General features: G+C 42.7%; 1 protein-coding gene across 6 annotated transcripts in view; it reads left to right on the plus strand.

Moving 5' to 3' along the window:
- Window positions 1–17,165, plus strand: part of LOC144494864 (septin-11) — a 91,362-nt gene that overhangs the window by 49,630 nt on the left and 24,567 nt on the right. For all 6 annotated transcript variants that reach the window (XM_078214363.1, XM_078214355.1, XM_078214345.1 and 3 more), the window contains exons 3-5: window positions 768–963; window positions 3,355–3,541; window positions 14,883–15,044. In XM_078214363.1, coding sequence (XP_078070489.1) covers window positions 768–963; window positions 3,355–3,541; window positions 14,883–15,044 — 545 coding nt within the window. The remainder of the gene's footprint in view (window positions 1–767; window positions 964–3,354; window positions 3,542–14,882; window positions 15,045–17,165) is intronic.

The raw sequence follows: 17,165 nt of genomic DNA on the forward strand, positions 1-17,165 counted from the left end.
TTTGGATGCTAATAAAATTAGAATATGGGAATATTGCGGGGAGTTCAGGTAAGACCAGCCCTTTCAAATTATTGGAGCTGGCTCGAAGTGCCGAATGGATAATTCCTGCTCCTGTTTCTTGTATTCTCATTTGCCTTCTGCTTGATTCAAGTATCTTGGAGAAGGACTAGAATGTTTACAACTGAGACATTTGGTGATTGCATCAAGCATTAATCTGAGAGGAGGCAATGGCCTAGTGGTATTATCACCAGACTAATAATCCAGAAACTCAGCTAATGTTTGGGGACCTGGGTTCGAATCCCACCACGGCAGATGGTGGAATTTGAATTCAATTTAAAAAAAACCTGGAATTAAGAATCTACTGATGACTGTGAAACCACTGTCAATTGTCGGAAAACCCACCTGGTTCACTAATGTACTTTAGGGAAGGAAATCTGCCATCCTTACCCGGTCTGGCTTACATGTGACTCCAGAGCCACAATAGTGTGGTTGGCAACTAGGGATGTGCAATAAATGTTGCCCAGTCAGCGACGCCCCTGTCCACAAATAATTTTTTTTAAAATTCTGTTTTGCCTATTAATATGACCATTGATCACCTTGTTTTAAGTAAAAATCAGCTATGAATCTTAGCAGACTGGTTCAGTCATTGTGAACTTTTGTGCAGATTTTGTTAAAATCCCTAAATATACTTCTCCTTTACTATTTCACAGATTAGTCCAAGAATAAAACTTGAATTGAAAAGCATTTGTTTTAATTTAATATTTTAGGTGAAACTGGTATCGGTAAATCAACGTTAATGGACACGTTGTTCAACACTAAATTTGAAAATGCACAAGCATCCCACACCGAACCTGGCGTCCGGTTAAAATCAAGCAGCTATGAACTGCAAGAGAGTAACGTCAGACTAAAGCTGACCATTGTAGATACAGTAGGATTTGGAGACCAGATAAACAAGGAAGATAGGTAAGTTTTTTTTTTAATTACAATTTTTATTGGAAATGCAGCATTAAAATTTTGTGTCATAGTTCAGTGATGGTGACACCCTTCCAGTGCCTTACTCTTAAATTCACAAACACACAATTATTATCATGACTGTCCTGATGAACAGTGGTTTCAAATCATCAGATGTTTACAAACCAAAACTTTCCACAGTTGTCACTAGATAGTAATCTGGAATGAAGCCAATAGTAGGACTCTTGTGTCCGGAACATTTCCCTTTTCTCACACTCTTCTCTGTCCCTGACTTTCAATTTACCCTTTCTCACTCTATTTTTTCTTTCTCTCTTTCTCTTTTTTTTTCTGTATTTCTCTCTTTTGCCTTCTTTGTTCCCTCTCTCATTAACCTTCCTCCCCTTTCACTATCCCCTGTGCTCTCTGCCTGTTTCTCTCTCGTGCCAACCTTCTCACACAATCCCCTCTTTCTCACTCACTATCCATCCTCTCTCAATTGCTTTCATAGAAACATAGAAAAATTACAGCACAAACAGGCCCTTCGGCCCCACAAGTTGTGCCGAACATATCCCTACCTTTTAGGCCTACCTATAACCCTCCATCCTATTAAGTCCCATGTACTCATCCAGGAGTCTCTTAAAAGACCCTATTGAGTTTGCCTCCACCACCACTGATGGCAGCCGATTCCACTTGCCCACCACCCTCTGTGTGAAAAACTTCCCCCTAACATTTCCCCTGTACCTACCCCCCAGCACCTTAAACCTGTGTCCTTTCGTAGCAGCCATTTCCACCCTGGGAAAAAGCCTCTGAGAGTCCACCCGATCTATGCCTCTCAACATCTTATATACCTCTATTAGGTCTCCTCTCATCCTATCCTCATAAGGCATGCCACTCAATCCAGGCAACATCCTTGTAAATCTCCTCTGCACCCTCTCAATCATTTCCACATCCTTCCTGTAATGAGGCAACCAGAACTGAGCACAGTACTCCAAGTGGGGTCTGACGAGGGTCTTATATAGCTGCATCATTATCCCCAGACTCCTAAACTCAATCCCTCGATTGATAAAGGCCAGCATACCATACGCCTTCTTAACCACCTCCTCCACCTGCGGGGCCGATTTTAGAGTCCTATGGACCCGGACCCCAAGGTCCTTCTGATCCTCTACCGTACTAAGTCTTTCCCTTTATATTGTACCCCATCATCCCATTTGACCTGCCAAAATGGACCACTACGCATTTATCCGGTTGAAGTCCATCTGCCACTTCTCCGCCCAGTCTTGCATCCTCTAACTTCTGACATCCCTCCAGACTATCCACAACCCCATCAACCTTCGTGTCGTCGGCAAACTTACCAACCAATCCCTCCACTTCCTCATCCAGGTCATTTATGAAAATGACAAACAGCAAGGGTCCCAGAACAGATCCCTGGGGCACACCACTGCTGACCGACCTCCATTTAGAAAAAGACCCATCTAAACACACTCTCTGCCTCCTTTGGGCAAGCCAGTTCTGGATCCACAGGGCAAAAGCACCTTGGATCCCATGCCCTCTCACTTTTTCTGGAAGCCTTGCATATAGGGGACCTTGCTAAAATCCATATAAACTCCATATAAAATAATATGGAAAGATTAACAGACAACACATGGTTAAACTAGTGAAAGGTAAGGTTACGTCTGACATCTGGAGACAGAGTCTGGTCACTCGTTGGGAATTCCAAGCAGAATGACAGAGATGAAGTTCATATAACCCCAGAACCACAGAATCACTGCAGTGCAGAAAGAGGCCGTTCAGCCCACTGAGTCTGCACCGATGCTTCAAAAGAGCATCCCACCCATATGGAGACATAGACACAGAGATAGTGATAGAGATAGAAGGAGAGAAATGGCTAGAGAGAGAGACAGTCAGAAACAAAGACAGAAACAGAGACACTTTCCTCTCTCTCTCTTGCACTCTGACTATTCCCCATCTCTGTTTCTATTATCTCTACCTCTCTTGCTATCTCCCACCATCCCTCTTTATCTCATTATCCTTTTCTCTCACTACCTATCCTGTCTCTCTTGTTAACCCCATTCACTTGCTATTCACTTCCTTGTCATTCACTATCCCATCTCTCTCACTTGCCTTTCTCCTCCTCTCGCTCACTTGTCCTCTCTCTTGCTGATGGCCCCTCGCCGGCGGAACCCCCCACCCACCCAGCCTCACTGGCGGTTCCCCATCTCTCAATTGCTCCAATCAAGCTGGGTTTTAGCTTTTTTTCTAAATAAAAGCCGCAGACTGTTTCTTCAATTTGACTCAAGCCAGTTTATATGTTTAATTTGGTTAATTATCCAGTTAATGCCCATATTTTACTTCATGAATTTTTTCATATGCTTCTAAATAATGTGGCCGTTGTTTGCATTCCAGCTACAAGCCGATTGTTGAATACATTGATGCACAGTTTGAAGCCTACCTCCAGGAAGAATTGAAAATCAGGCGTTCCTTCTACAATTATCCTGACTCTCGAATTCACGCTTGTCTGTACTTCATTGCACCCACAGGACACTCCCTGAAATCCCTTGATCTCGTTACCATGAAAAAATTAGATAGCAAGGTAATTGACTATTGTTCCCTCTTAACAATGTGGGATTGTCAAATCTCTAAACAAGATGCTGATTGCACTTCTGAATGTATGTATGGGCAATTGTTTACATTTTTTAAGTCACTGTTAAACTGATCTCTTTGACCACATTTCCTAGCTTGTTCCTGTTGCTTTTTAGAGGTTAATACAGGGCATTCAGCATACCTGTTTTAAACCAGTAACCAGAAAACTGTCTTTGGGGCTACAATTTCATAGATCATAGAATCCCTGCAGTGCAGAAGAGGCCATTCGACCCATCGAGTCTGCACTGACTCTGATAGAGTATCTTGCCAAGGCTCTCTCCCCGCCCTATCCCTATGACCTCACACATTTATCAAGGCTAATCCATCTAACCTACACATCTTTGGACACTAAGGGGAAATTTGGCATGGCCGATCCACCTAATCTGCACATCTTTGGACTATGGGAGGAAACTGGGGCACCCGGAGGAAACCCACGCAGACACAGGGAGAAGGTGCAAACTCCACACAGACAGTAACCCAAGGCCAGAATTGAACCAGGGTCCTTGATGCTGTGAGGTAGCAGTGCTGACCACTGTGCCGCCCCATGCCAGTCCCAATCCTGCCTTTTCCTGCTGGCTGATCTCTCATTGATTACAATGAGTTCTTCCACATCTGCGGCTGACTACAGAGAACAATTCCTGTATCCTGCATCAGGGCAAACATTGAAACCCGTGGAAAATGAGGTCTCAGTTTGCCAGTGGAATTGCTGCCGTGCCTGCTGATGGAGCCAGTGCCGCATTTTTAACACCATTCCTGTGGGGAAATCAGTTCCGAATTGCATTTCAACTTCTGACGCGGTTTGCAGGAACCAATTGTGTTGCATGTACGAGAACTGCCTGTCGTCCATTTGCTCCACTTTATCATATGAATAAATATTTAGCACAAGGAATGTAAACTGCATCCAGGGCACTTTGGTCCATTTTAGAGTACTTTCTAAAAAGGATGTATGCAGGCGTTAAATATTTATGTGTATTTATTATCAGCTGCTCATCTGCTGAAAACCTCTCCTGTGCCTTAGTTACTGCTGGGTTAACCATTCCAATACTCTCCTAACCATCTTCACTATCCTACTTTTCCCAAATGTGAGCCAAAATTCTGCTGCCTGTATCCTAATTCATACCAATTCTGGTCAGCCATCACCCCTTGCTGACCTACATTGTCGGAGTCTGGCAATGTCTCCATTTTAAACTTCTCGTCCGTGTTTCCAAAGCTCCCTTGACCTTGTTCCTTTCTCTGTAATCTCCAACAGCCCCCTTGAGTTATCTGCTTTTCTTCAAATCTGGTCTCCATTGCTTCCCCAATTTAATTAGTTCATCATTGGTAACCAAAGTGTCAGCTGCCTTGGTCCTAAACCCTGGTATTCCTTCTGCAAACATTTCCACCTCTTCTCTCTTCTTTAAAACCTCCCTCTTTGACCTAAGCTTTTAGTCATTAGTTTGAATATCATCTGATGTGCCTCATTGCCATGTTGTCAAATTTTGTTTGATAATGAGCATGTTGGGATCATTTACTGCCATATAAATCTAAGTTGAGTTTCTTCTCAGAAAGCGTTGCGTTTACGTTACAGATATGATTCAGTGAGCCATTGTAGAAATCCTTGCCGGAACTATTTGTTTCCAACTCCAATAGCAACAGAATTCAGCATCTTTACTGTTCCTCAATGATGGCTTTTTGAAAAAAAAAGTTTTGTTTCATGTTATCTATATTCAGAGTTCTTGTCATCGTGATAGAAGCTGTAGCCTCTCCTACATCATTAGTAAGAACTTTGCAACTCTCTGCAGACTGTCAAACAAGAACAGGTTAAGAGAAAGGGTGCTACAGATCTGTGCCATTGTGCCAGCTGATTGGAAGTCCAGTAGAACTTTCCAAAGCCTCATACCTCCACTCCTCATTGCTGCTTGTTGACTCTGTCATTTTGCATGATTGACCTGGGTTGGTATCTCCTGTCACTCCTCCTGTTGGTTGGACCCCAGTGTGTGCAGCCTAATAATGGTGAGATTATAATCTTTTCAGCATATTTCACATCAGTAGGAGAAAATCACCTATACTTCTAAATCTTTGATTTCTTACTTGAGCTTCATATAAATCTCCAAGGTCCTTCACCCACTCAACCCACTCTGATCTTTCAATGCTGACCAATTGGACATTTCACCAGCTCCTACTACCCATATTATAGAAACATGGGAAGCACAGAAGAAGGCAATTTGGCCCCTCGTGCATGCGGGCTCTCCATAAGAGCAATTTGACTAGTCTCATTCCACTACCCTGCCCCCCCATAGGACTATAAATCTTTTTTCATCAGATGCGTCCATCCAATTCCCTTGTGAAAACCGTAAGTGAATTTGGCTTCCACCAAATTCTCAGGCAGTACATTCCAGATCCTAACCAGCCTCTGTGTTTTCAAAAGAGATGTTTCCTCTAAAACTGGGAGCTTGAATTCCTCCAGTGAGAACACCTCCTGTGCACACACATGCATATGTAGTTGTCTGGGATAAAGCGGCTAAGAAGACATATGATATACTTGCCTTTATTAGCCAAGGCGTAGAATTTAAGAGCGGGGAGGTTATGCTGAAACTATATAAAATGTTGGTTAGGCCACAGCTAGCGTACTGTGTGCAGTTCTGGAATCCACATCATAGGAGGGATGTGATTGCACTGGAAAGGGTGCAGAACAGATTTACCAGGATGTTGCCTGGGCTGGAGAGTTTTAGTTATCAAGAGAGATTGGATAGACTGGGGTTGTTTTCCTTGGAGCAGAGGAGACTGAGGGGAGACATTATTGCAAAGTATACAATTATAAGGGGCAGCTTTTTTGATTAAATAAAAGCAGGGAGGACAGTAGCACCCCGGTGCATTCACCATGGCAACATTTTGACCAATCAGATCTGACTTTTTAACCAACTGTAAAGTTGTTGTTCCCTCTGAAATTTGGCATTTTGCATCTGTCTGAGTGTAGGATGAAAAGCTTTGACAGCATGTCTCTCTTGTTTCCAGCAATACTTGGGTTCGATAATGTCAAGTGACTATTTATTTTAGCTTCCTTCCTGTTAGTATTGCCTCCGGGCCAAAGATTGTCAAGTCACATGGACCAGTATTTTTTCTTAGCAAACAATTACACTTAATTGATTTACAATTGATGCAAATTCTTAAGTCCTTTTCTGACACCAGATTGCTGAGATATTACAGATTTTCCTTGCTGTACCATTTTCCGCATCATGCATGGCCCTTGTTGCTGGAATGCTCTTCCTAATGCTTCTGTATTCTTCCAATCCTTTTAGTTCCTCCCTGTGATCAGTTAGTCTTCTCCTTCTGTTTGACGTGCTGTTTATGAGCAACTTGTTCCACCTTTCATCTTCCTCCACAAGAAGGTTTTATTTGCTTTGATGTGGTGTGGATGAAAAATCTTTCACATGTGGTAAACTGCACACAATTGTCCATGAGTGGAAACATATCAGTTAGCTCTCTAGAGAGGCTGGTGCTCAAAAGATAATCACAAAATGGGGCTACCCTTGCGTTTGCACTTGTTAATTAGAGTTGTTTTCTGGACCTACAAAATTCAAATAAGGTAGTTTTTAAGACGTTTGCTCAGAGTGATGGGGTAATTCATTTCCTGCTGCAGATCCCATGCTGTTTTGATTTCCTTAGCATGCTTCCTCTTCATTCCTTGCAAGTGTTGTTGAAAAGGATGCAGACACTAGTGTTTTCTATTATAACTACTTAAAAGGAAGTAGCATTTTTTTATGGGAGTATTGTTTAGTGCAATATTTATCTGTCCAGAATGAAAGATTGTTTCCTAGAAGCTTGTATTGTTTGAAATGTGTCAAACAAATTAGTTTACTCTTTATATATCGCATGTCACAAACAGCTCCCAAACCTGGTTACTCCACAGTTTGAGCTGACTGGAAGCTGGGCACTAGCTGGTTCTTTTGTGGCTTGACCTGCAATGCTGGCAATTGAACTGCAAATTTCGGAGCAATGCTCGTGTGGGTTCAGGGGAAAGATGTTTCTTTTGGTGAAAATTAGGAGTTAATTCAGTGGGGAAAGAAGGATGAAGTGGCAAATCCATCAATCCCGCTCTTGAATCGATGAAAATAGTGAATTTAGCATGTTCAGAATAGTCAAGATATTACTGTTTGGGTGTGATGTCACTCGAACTGAAAGTATCATTCTTGTTGGTGTAACAGTAGCTAATCCCAAAACATGAATCTGCAATGATAGAAACAAAATTGCAGAATTATTAGGCATTTGTCACCTCCTTCAGAAATGATTTTTTTTCGAGAAGTCACTGGATGCTTACAGTATATTGTTGGACCTTCAAGGACTGCTGGGTTCAAAAACGATCGGCACTTTCTTTTGTCATAGAGTCATAGAGCTTGACAGCATAGAAAGAGGTTCTTCGGCCCATCACCTTTTTATTCTTAATCCGATTTTCCAGCGCTTGGTCCGTAGCCACCATTTCAAGTGCTCATCTAAATGCTTCTTAAATGTTATTAGGGTTCCCGTCTCTACCACCTTTTCAGGCAATGAGTTCCAGATTCCCATTAACCTCTGGCTGGAAAAACATTTCCTCAAATCCCCTTTAAATCTCTGGCCCATGACCTTAAATCTATGTCCCCTGGTTATTGACTCCTTTACTAAGGGGAAAGATTCGTCCGTATCTCTGTCCCTCATAATTTTGTACATCTCAATCGGGTCCCCCTCGGCCTTCTCTGCTCCAAGGAAAACAGCCCCAGCCTAACCAGCCTCGTGACGGATTTTCACATCAACTTCATTGCAGTGTTAATGTAAGCCTACTTGTGACACCAACAATTAAACTCTCTTCATAGCTGAAACACTCCAGTCCAGCCAACATCCTGGTGAATCTCCTCTGCACCATCTCTAGTGCAATCACATCCTTCCTACAGTGTGTCTGTTAGGTAGGGAGAACGTTTTATTCTATGCTTTTCCCTCCACGTGCTGGGGTGAAGTTCCAGGATCACTAACTGTCTTCAATTTAACTCTCCCACATGCCCATTTTTTATGTGTGAAACTGTTTGATCTTTTGTGGGAAGGGTCCTGGCATTGTGACTGAACTCAACCCATTCAAAATCAGTGTTGCTTGGTTTGATGCAATACAGATCAAGAGCAAATGTCAAATTTCGGAAGTATTTTTGAAACTGCAAGATTCTATGCATGCTCAAGAATTTGGAAAAGTAAACATGCTATAGTGTCAAATTCTCATAGATTAATTATGGTAACTGAATAGGTAAACTTTGGGTGGCAATGTCTTGGAGATTATTTCAAGATCCTGTAAAAATACTTCAATATATAGGATTCAGTGGAGAGGAATAAAGACTATCCCAACTCGGAGGCAGTGAGCAACTGGTCAGAAAACCAAAGTAGGTGGTTTAAGAGTCCTTTAAATATTTTTGGATTAAGATCTATTCACCATTTGTGAACATCTTTGAAATGAGTAAAGACACTATTGAGGGAAAAAACAAAAACGTAGGAACCTTGTCTTCTTGAGGACTGGCTGACTGAGCAGAAACTGGAGGGGGGCGGGGAGGCGGGAAGGAGTTTGGGAGCTTCCTGCTCTTTTTGTCCACGTTGTCTGCCAGCCATAGATCACAGGGCTCCAGATTCAAGTCCCGCTCCAGAGCTTGAACACAAAAATCAAGGCTGACGATGTGCAGTACTGAGGGAGTGCTGCACTGTTGGAGGAGCTGTCTTTCAGATGGTACATTAAACCCAGGTTCCATCTATCTGTTTTGGTGGATGTATAAGATCCCATGATGTTTCAAAAGAGCTAGGGTGTCCTAGCTGCTGTTTTATTCCTCAATCAACATCACAAAAATCGATTATCTGGTCATTATCACAGTGTGCTTATGGGAGTTTGCTGACAAATCAGTTGCGTATAAAGTGTCCGGTGGTCATGAAAAGCGTAATACAAGTCTTCCTTTTTTATTAGATGTTGCATTTACTAGCTCAGCTAACATGGAGTTGTTGGTACAGATGGATCAAGAAGGGTACAGTGGATAGCTTTATTTTTCTACTGAGTCACAAGGAAGAGATTCCAGTCAATGGTTTTAAAATGTTAAAATTAAGCCTTCCTGCTGACTACAAGAAATTTATATTCCTGGAATTTTCTGTGTGTTCAGAAAGTTGTACTTTTCTGTCTGGGGCGATCCACGAATTCTTAAACTTTTTCTTGATTCTGAAAATTCATACTCTGAAATTTCCTACTCTGCATGAAAGACATGACTTTTTAATTGCATACTTGGTCAGACCAGTGGAAATAAAGATACCCTCATTGGCATTGCCTTGCATGCAAGCTGTAGCCATTTGTTCATCGTTGAGCGGCACAGTGGTTAGAACTGCTGCCTCACAGCGCCTGGGACTCGGGTTTGATTCCTGGTTTGGTCACATGTCTGCGTGGGTTTCCTCCGGGTGAACATAGAACAGTACAGCACAGAACAGGCCCTTCGGCCCACGATGTTGTGCCGAGCTTTATCTGAAACCAAGATCAAGCTATCCCACTCCCTATCATCCTGGTGTGCTCCATGTGCCTATCCAATAACCGCTTACGGGTGCTCCGGTTTCCTCCCACAGTCCAAAGATGTGGGAGGAAACCCACAGGTTAGGTTGATTAGACATGATAAATTACCCCCTTAGTATCAGGTGATTAGCAGGGTGAATGCATGGGGTTATGGGATAGGGCCTGTTGGGATTGTTGCTGGTGCAGGCTTGATGGACTGAATGGCCTCCTTCTGCAATGTAGGGATTCTAAGATTGTTCCCACCAAGTTTCAGCTTCACACTCTGACTCCAGTTCTTTCCTGTTTTTTCAGGTGGCATGGTATGTTTAGTAAGAAGTCTCACAACACCAGGTTATAGTCCAACAGGTTTATTTGGTAGCAAATACCATAAGCTTTCGGAGCACCGCTCCTTCGTTAGATGGAGTGGATATCTGCTCTCATCTCCACATCATGGCATGTTTACACATGGGCTTGTATTGCCCCCGGCTTCACCCGCTGAGCCATTTTTCAGCGAGCTAGGCAGTAAGAATCAAAAGATTATTTGTGCAATCAAAGCCAAATGTGATCCTGCTGTTGTCTGGCATCTCAAAAGTCATCTGTAGTCTGTGACTAAAGTCCAGCAACATTCTGGTGAATACTAGCGCCTCTACTACTGTCCCAGCTGAGACTGACGAACTCAATACTGGAGGAGAATAAAACAAGAGACCTTTCTTGGGCTTAGGGGTGGAAGTTGTTTTAAGGGAACCAGATCAACTGTACACTATAGTAAATGAAACAGTTGAATGCCTCTCAGTTTTTCCGCTTATGGATAGTTACTCACAGGATTACGGGCAGCACGGTAGCACGGTGGTTAGCACTGCTGCTTCACAGCTCCAGGGACCTGGGTTCGATTCCCGGCTTGGGTCACTGTCTGTGTGGAGTTTGCACATTCTCCTCATGTCTGCGTGGGTTTCCTCCGGGTGCTCCGGTTTCCTCCCACAGTCCAAAGATGTGCGGGTTAGGTTGATTGGCCATGCTAAAATTGCCCCTTAGTGTCCTGGGATGCGTAGATTAGAGGGATTAGCGGGTAAAATATGTAGGGATATGGGGGTAGGGCCTGGGTGGGATTGTGGTCAGTGCAGACTCGATGGGCCGAATGGCCTCTTTCTGTACTGTAGGGTTTCTATGATTTCTAGGATTAAATAACCTTGCCTGAGCATACACAACATGGGAAAAATCTTCTGGAGCTGTGCAGAGAGAAAAACAAAAAAGAAACAAACACTGAACCATATATAGATGAAGAAAGATTGGTCAAAATGTCTTTTTTTTTGCAAAACATTTGAAGTTGGAATGTGAAAGTGGGGACAGTTCCAGGCATTGTAACCGAGCTATCTCAGTTCAACAGATGGAGCAATGAAGCAGACCAAGTTCCAAGGATTGAGAATTGGACAAGATTGCAGAGATGTTGTGGAGAAAGTCAAAAGAATGGACTAGGGTTCAAGATGTGGGGACAAGATTTGGGGATGCAAGGATGGACCAAAAGTAGATGTCTCTGACTGGGCGGTGGCCAAGTATAATTTAACTTTGGACAGGATGCAGGCTGTCAAATTTTGAACAACTTTGAGATTAATTGGTTATTCATCTCATTGCTATTTGTGGAACGTTGTGGTTTTGTGGACAAATGATTGAATGCCAGTTAACTGCGCTCTGAGAACAATGTGGGAGGTGCTGTCTAAATGCAAGTTACTTGTTGACAGGCAGCGGAGTGGAGAAACCAGAGTAATTTCAAGTTGTGCATTACAGTTAAACAATCCCTTGTATTGTTTGCTAGTCTCCAGCTAGCAATGGAAACTTTGGTGATATTCCTATTGCAGGCAGGCAGTGGTGTCACAGCAAGACTTTAATCTCACACAACTATACTTGGCCAGTGAAGGTTAAATGTCATGAGACATGGTTGTTGATGTTCTGCCACTGTAATATTAAAATCGACCTTTGAAATCTTCTCCACATCAGGATTCAAGATAAATCATGCCTCAATCCCCTCCAGCTCGCATACTAAAGTTTAGTTTATTTATTAGTGTCATAAGTAGGCTTACATTAATACAGCAATTAAGTTACTGTGAAAACCCCCTAATTGCCACACTCTGGCGCCTGTTCGAGTACTGAGGGAGAATTTAGCATGACCAATGCACCTAACCAGCACGTCTTTCGGACCATGGGAGGAAACCAGAGCACCCGGAGGAAACCCACGCAGACACGGGAAGAACGTGCAGACGCCTCACAGACAGTGACCCAAGCTGGGAATTGAGCTGGGAATTGAACCCGGGTCCCTGGCGCTGTGTCACCATGCCACCCTATCCCTGCACGCTAGTTTGAAGATGTCTGATATACCAGCATCTTTCCAACTGATCACGTTTCTTACCTGGAATTTCATCTACTGTTGCATAACACTCATCCAAACAAAATACTTTATATGCAGGCACTTTTATTTCCAGTCAGCACTTTATTTTCGGAACTTCCTTCACCATTATAAGAGTATTTTTCCTTTATTCTTTCATGGAATGTGGGCATTGCTTGACAAGACCAACATTTGTTGCCTATCCCTAATTGCTGTTGGATTCAGTGATTTGCTGTGCCATTTCAGAGGGCAATTAAGAATCAGGCACATTAATGTGGACCTGGAGTTGCATATAGACTGGACCAGGTAAGGCTGGCAGATTTCCTTCCCTAAAGGACATTGGTGAACCAGCTGGGTGTTCAGAATAATCGCGATAGTTTAATGGTTGCCATTACTGAGTCTGGTTTTCAGTTCCAGACTTTTTATTAATTTAAGTTAAATTCCACCAGCTGCCATGGTGAGATTTGAACCTGTGCTCCCAGAGGATGAGCCTGGGCATCTGGGTTACTAGTCTAGTGACATTACCACGACGCTACCGTCTCCCCGAACATTAGAAGTTAATGGTATTTGAGGAATCCAAATGGGTTTTTCACATTTTTGTCAACATTTGGCAAAAGTAATTCGAATGGAGTGAAAAATTTGGATAAGGAAAAGAAAAATTAATTTCATAAGCAATCGAGACAAGTTCCATGAAGAATATTTTTCTACTTCTGCAATATGAACAATTCATTATCTTTGTAAGAAATAGGAGCAGGAGTGTGGATAGATGACCTCTTGTATCTACTCAGCCATTTGATGAGATCATGTTTATAGTCCTAAGGCAGCTCCACCTTCCTGACTTATCCCCAACATCTTTTGATTTTGTTTGTGTCTAGATGTTTTGATCTCTGACCTGAATGCATTTATTGATAGAACACCATAGCCCTCAGGGGTAGAGAATCCAAATGCTTACAACCCTTGTGAAAACATTTCTCCTGATCTCAGTGCTGAATGGCCAACCCCTTGATCCTGAGACTATGGCCCCTAGTTCTAGGCTCTCTAACCAGGGGTAGTACCCTCCTAGCTCCTATCCTGTCTGGGCCTCTTTCTAAAAAAAAATATAATTTCAATCAGATCACTTCTCATTCTTCCAATTGCTGGGGAATGTTGGCCCGTTACCTTTATAGTAGTGAAATTCCTCATTGTTATAAGTTGAAGTTTTTGTGAATTTGGAAACTGTTCTCTGTAGAAACTGTGATGCAACCTGAAGCTTGAGAATGAGCCCCAACTATGTGCCTTATACGTGATTAATACTTTATATTGACAACACTAGGAATGCAATTTACAAATAAATTGCAGATAAACATTATTTTGTACAGTGTGTTCTAATATCTTGCATTCATCAGAAATGTTTGATATTCATCTTGTTTCTCCTTCTGACATCATATTCTTTCATAAACTGCCCTGGAATGAGATGACCCCAACCCCTTGATGTGGTTTAGATAATCATAGCTAACTAATTTCATTGTCTATAGTGATTATCGACCTAGATAATTTAAAATGAATGATTCCATGGGGCTTTGTAGTTGTCATACAAGCACAGAAGTTCCATCATTAACCACTGGCGACATGGCACAGTGGTTAGAACTGCCGCCTCACAGCGCCAGAGACCCAGATTTGATTCCCGGCTTGGGTCACTGCCTGTTCTCCATGTGTCTGCGTGGGTTTCCTCCGGGTGCTCTGATTTCCTCCCACAGTCCAAAGATGTGCAGGTTAGATGGATTGGCCATGCTAAATTGCCCCTTAGTGCCCAAAGATGTGTAGGTAAAGTGGATTAGCTTTGGTAAATGTGTGGGGATTGGATGGAGTGGAGGGCCTGGGTGGGATGCTCTTTTGGAGAGTTGGTGCAGACTCGATGGACCAGAAGTTCTCTTTCTGCACTGTAGGGATTCAATGGTTCTTTCATGGCAGCAATAAGATTGCTGAAATAGGAGGGAATTGGTGGTGGAGGGTGAGGCAGGGAGCTTAAGAACATAAGAAAAAAGAGCAGGAGTAGACCATAAGGTCCCTTGAGCCAGCAGCACCATTCAGTAATATGATAGCTGACCTGCGTCGACTGCACTTTCCCATCCGCTTGCTATTTCCCTTAATTCCCAGAGACTGAAAACCTTGCTTTATCAATCTGGGTGTTGACATGCGCAAGAGAGAATATGAGTGACCCATCCATTGCAATGCCACTGATCATTGTCAGAAATGTGACTCCATTTTAATTTAATTATTCATCTGCACTTCGTACTCATTAGGTTGTATGTTTTTATTTTAAAAAACTTCACGCATAACTTTATTATTTGGTAGAATTCAGGATGTGGCCTTTGACCAAACAAAGCAAACAAGAGCTGATGTATTTTTATTTTTTTACAGGTGAATATAATCCCCATCATTGCCAAAGCAGACACAGTATCCAAGAGTGAACTACATAAATTCAAGATCAAAATCATGAGTGAATTAGTCAGTAACGGCGTGCAGATTTACCAATTCCCAACGGATGATGAAACTGTTGCTGAGATCAATTCAACAATGAATGTAGGTTGTAATTACTTGTGGAATATATTTTCTTTTTAACATTTAAATTACTTGATTTTCTTGCCATCTAATTTGTAATGCAAAATGACAAAGTTGCTGTCTTGATATTACTTTTCAAATATTACCCTCTTTCCTCCCCCACCCAATGTATGTTTTAATTTTGTGCATCTCAATGCTTTTTTAATTTAACCAAACCTTCTTGAAATCTGATTAGAATAAATGCATTATGCTTGAAGGTTGTAATCTATATTATCACTGTAATTTCTAAGTGGGAAGATTTGGACAGGTACATGAATAAGAAATGTTTCGAGGGATATGAGCCAAACGCAGGCAGTTGGGACTAGTTCAGTTTAGGAAACATGGACGAGCTGGGCCGAAGGGCCAGTTTCCATGCTGTATATCTCTATGACTCTATGTCTTGCTCCATTGGGATGGATTGCCTTAGGACAAGCAGTCCTATCAACCCTGTAAAATCCTTAGTAACATCTGGGAGCTTGTGCCAAAATTGGCAATGCCACAAACTAGTCAAGCTACAGCCTGACGTAGCCATATTCACGGAATCATACCTTACAAACAATGTCCCAGACACTACCATCACCATCCCTTGATATGCCTTGTCCCACTGGCAGGACAGATTGGCCAGAGAACTAACCAGAGAAAGTGGCACAGTGGTATACAGTTGGGAGGGAGTGCCTTGGGAGTCCTCACCATTGACTCCCAGATGTCATGAATTCCCAGATGTCATGGGCAAGGAAACTTCCTGCTGATTACCATGTACAGCATTCCCTGCCCCTTTTCAGTTGATGAACTGGTACTCTTCCATGTTGAACACCAATTTGAAGAAATACTGAGGGTGGCAAGAGCACAGAATGTACTCTGGGTGGGAAAAGTGACTCGGTAGCAAGCTACAACGCAGGGCTATTTATGTGCCAAGCAGCAAGTGATAGACAGAACTAAGCGATCCCACAACCAATGGATTAGATTTAACCTCTGCAGTCCTGCCAGATCCAGTTGTGAATGATGGTGGACGATTAAACGATTACCTGGAGGAGGCGACATCCCTTAAGAATGGGGGAGCCAGCATTTCGTTGCAAAAGACGAAGTTGAAGCATTTGCAACCATCTTCAGCCAGAAATGCCAGGTGGATGGTCCATTTAGGCCTCTTTTGGAGGTTACCACCTTGCCTACAGCAAGTTTGATTCACTCCAAGTGATAACAAGAAACAGTTGGATTTGTCCTGCTTGAACACTTGTGCTCCAGAACTTGTGCACCCCTGGCAGAGCTGTTCCAGTACAGCCACAACACTGGCATTTACCTGGCAATGTGGAAAACTGTCCATGTATGTCCTTTATACAAAAAGCAGGACAAATCCAATTCTGGCAATTACAGCTCCATCAGTTTACACTCTTATCATCAAGCAAAGTGGCGGAAGGTGTCATTAACAGTGCTTTCAAGCACACTTACTCAGCAATAATCTTCTCATTGACACTCAGTTTGGGTTCTGCCAGGGCCCCTTAACTTCTGACCTCATTACAGCCTTGGACAAACATGGACAAAAGAGCTGAACTCGAGTGTGGTGAGAGTGAACATGCTTGACAATGACGCAGCATTTGGCAGTGTGGCATTGATGAGCCTGAGCAAAGCTGGAGTTAATGCGAATCTGGGGGAAAATTCTACTAGTTAGAGTCATACCTAGCACAAAAAGAGATGGTTCTGGTTAGAATCCCTACACTGCAGAAGACAAGAAAGCATCTATTCACATCCCCTTGACATTCAGTGGTATTACCATCACTGAATCTCACACTATCAACGTCCCAGGGGTAACCATTGACCAGAAACTGAACTGAATAACTACTATGGCTACAATAGCAGGTCAGAGATTTGGAGTTCTTTGGCAAGACTCCCCAAAGTCTGTCCACAATCTGCAAAGCACAAGTCAGGAGTGTGATGGAGTCCTCTCCACTTGCCTGGAAAAGTACAGCTCCAACAACACGCAAGAAGCTCAACACCATCCAAAACAAAGGAGTCCACTTGATTGGCACCCAACTCCCCACCAATGACATACAGTGGCAGGAACTTGTACCATCTATGAGATGTATTTGTGGCAATTCACTGACATTC

This window comes from Mustelus asterias, chromosome 1, assembly GCF_964213995.1.
Source record: "Mustelus asterias chromosome 1, sMusAst1.hap1.1, whole genome shotgun sequence".
Classification (NCBI taxonomy): Eukaryota; Metazoa; Chordata; class Chondrichthyes; order Carcharhiniformes; family Triakidae; genus Mustelus; species Mustelus asterias.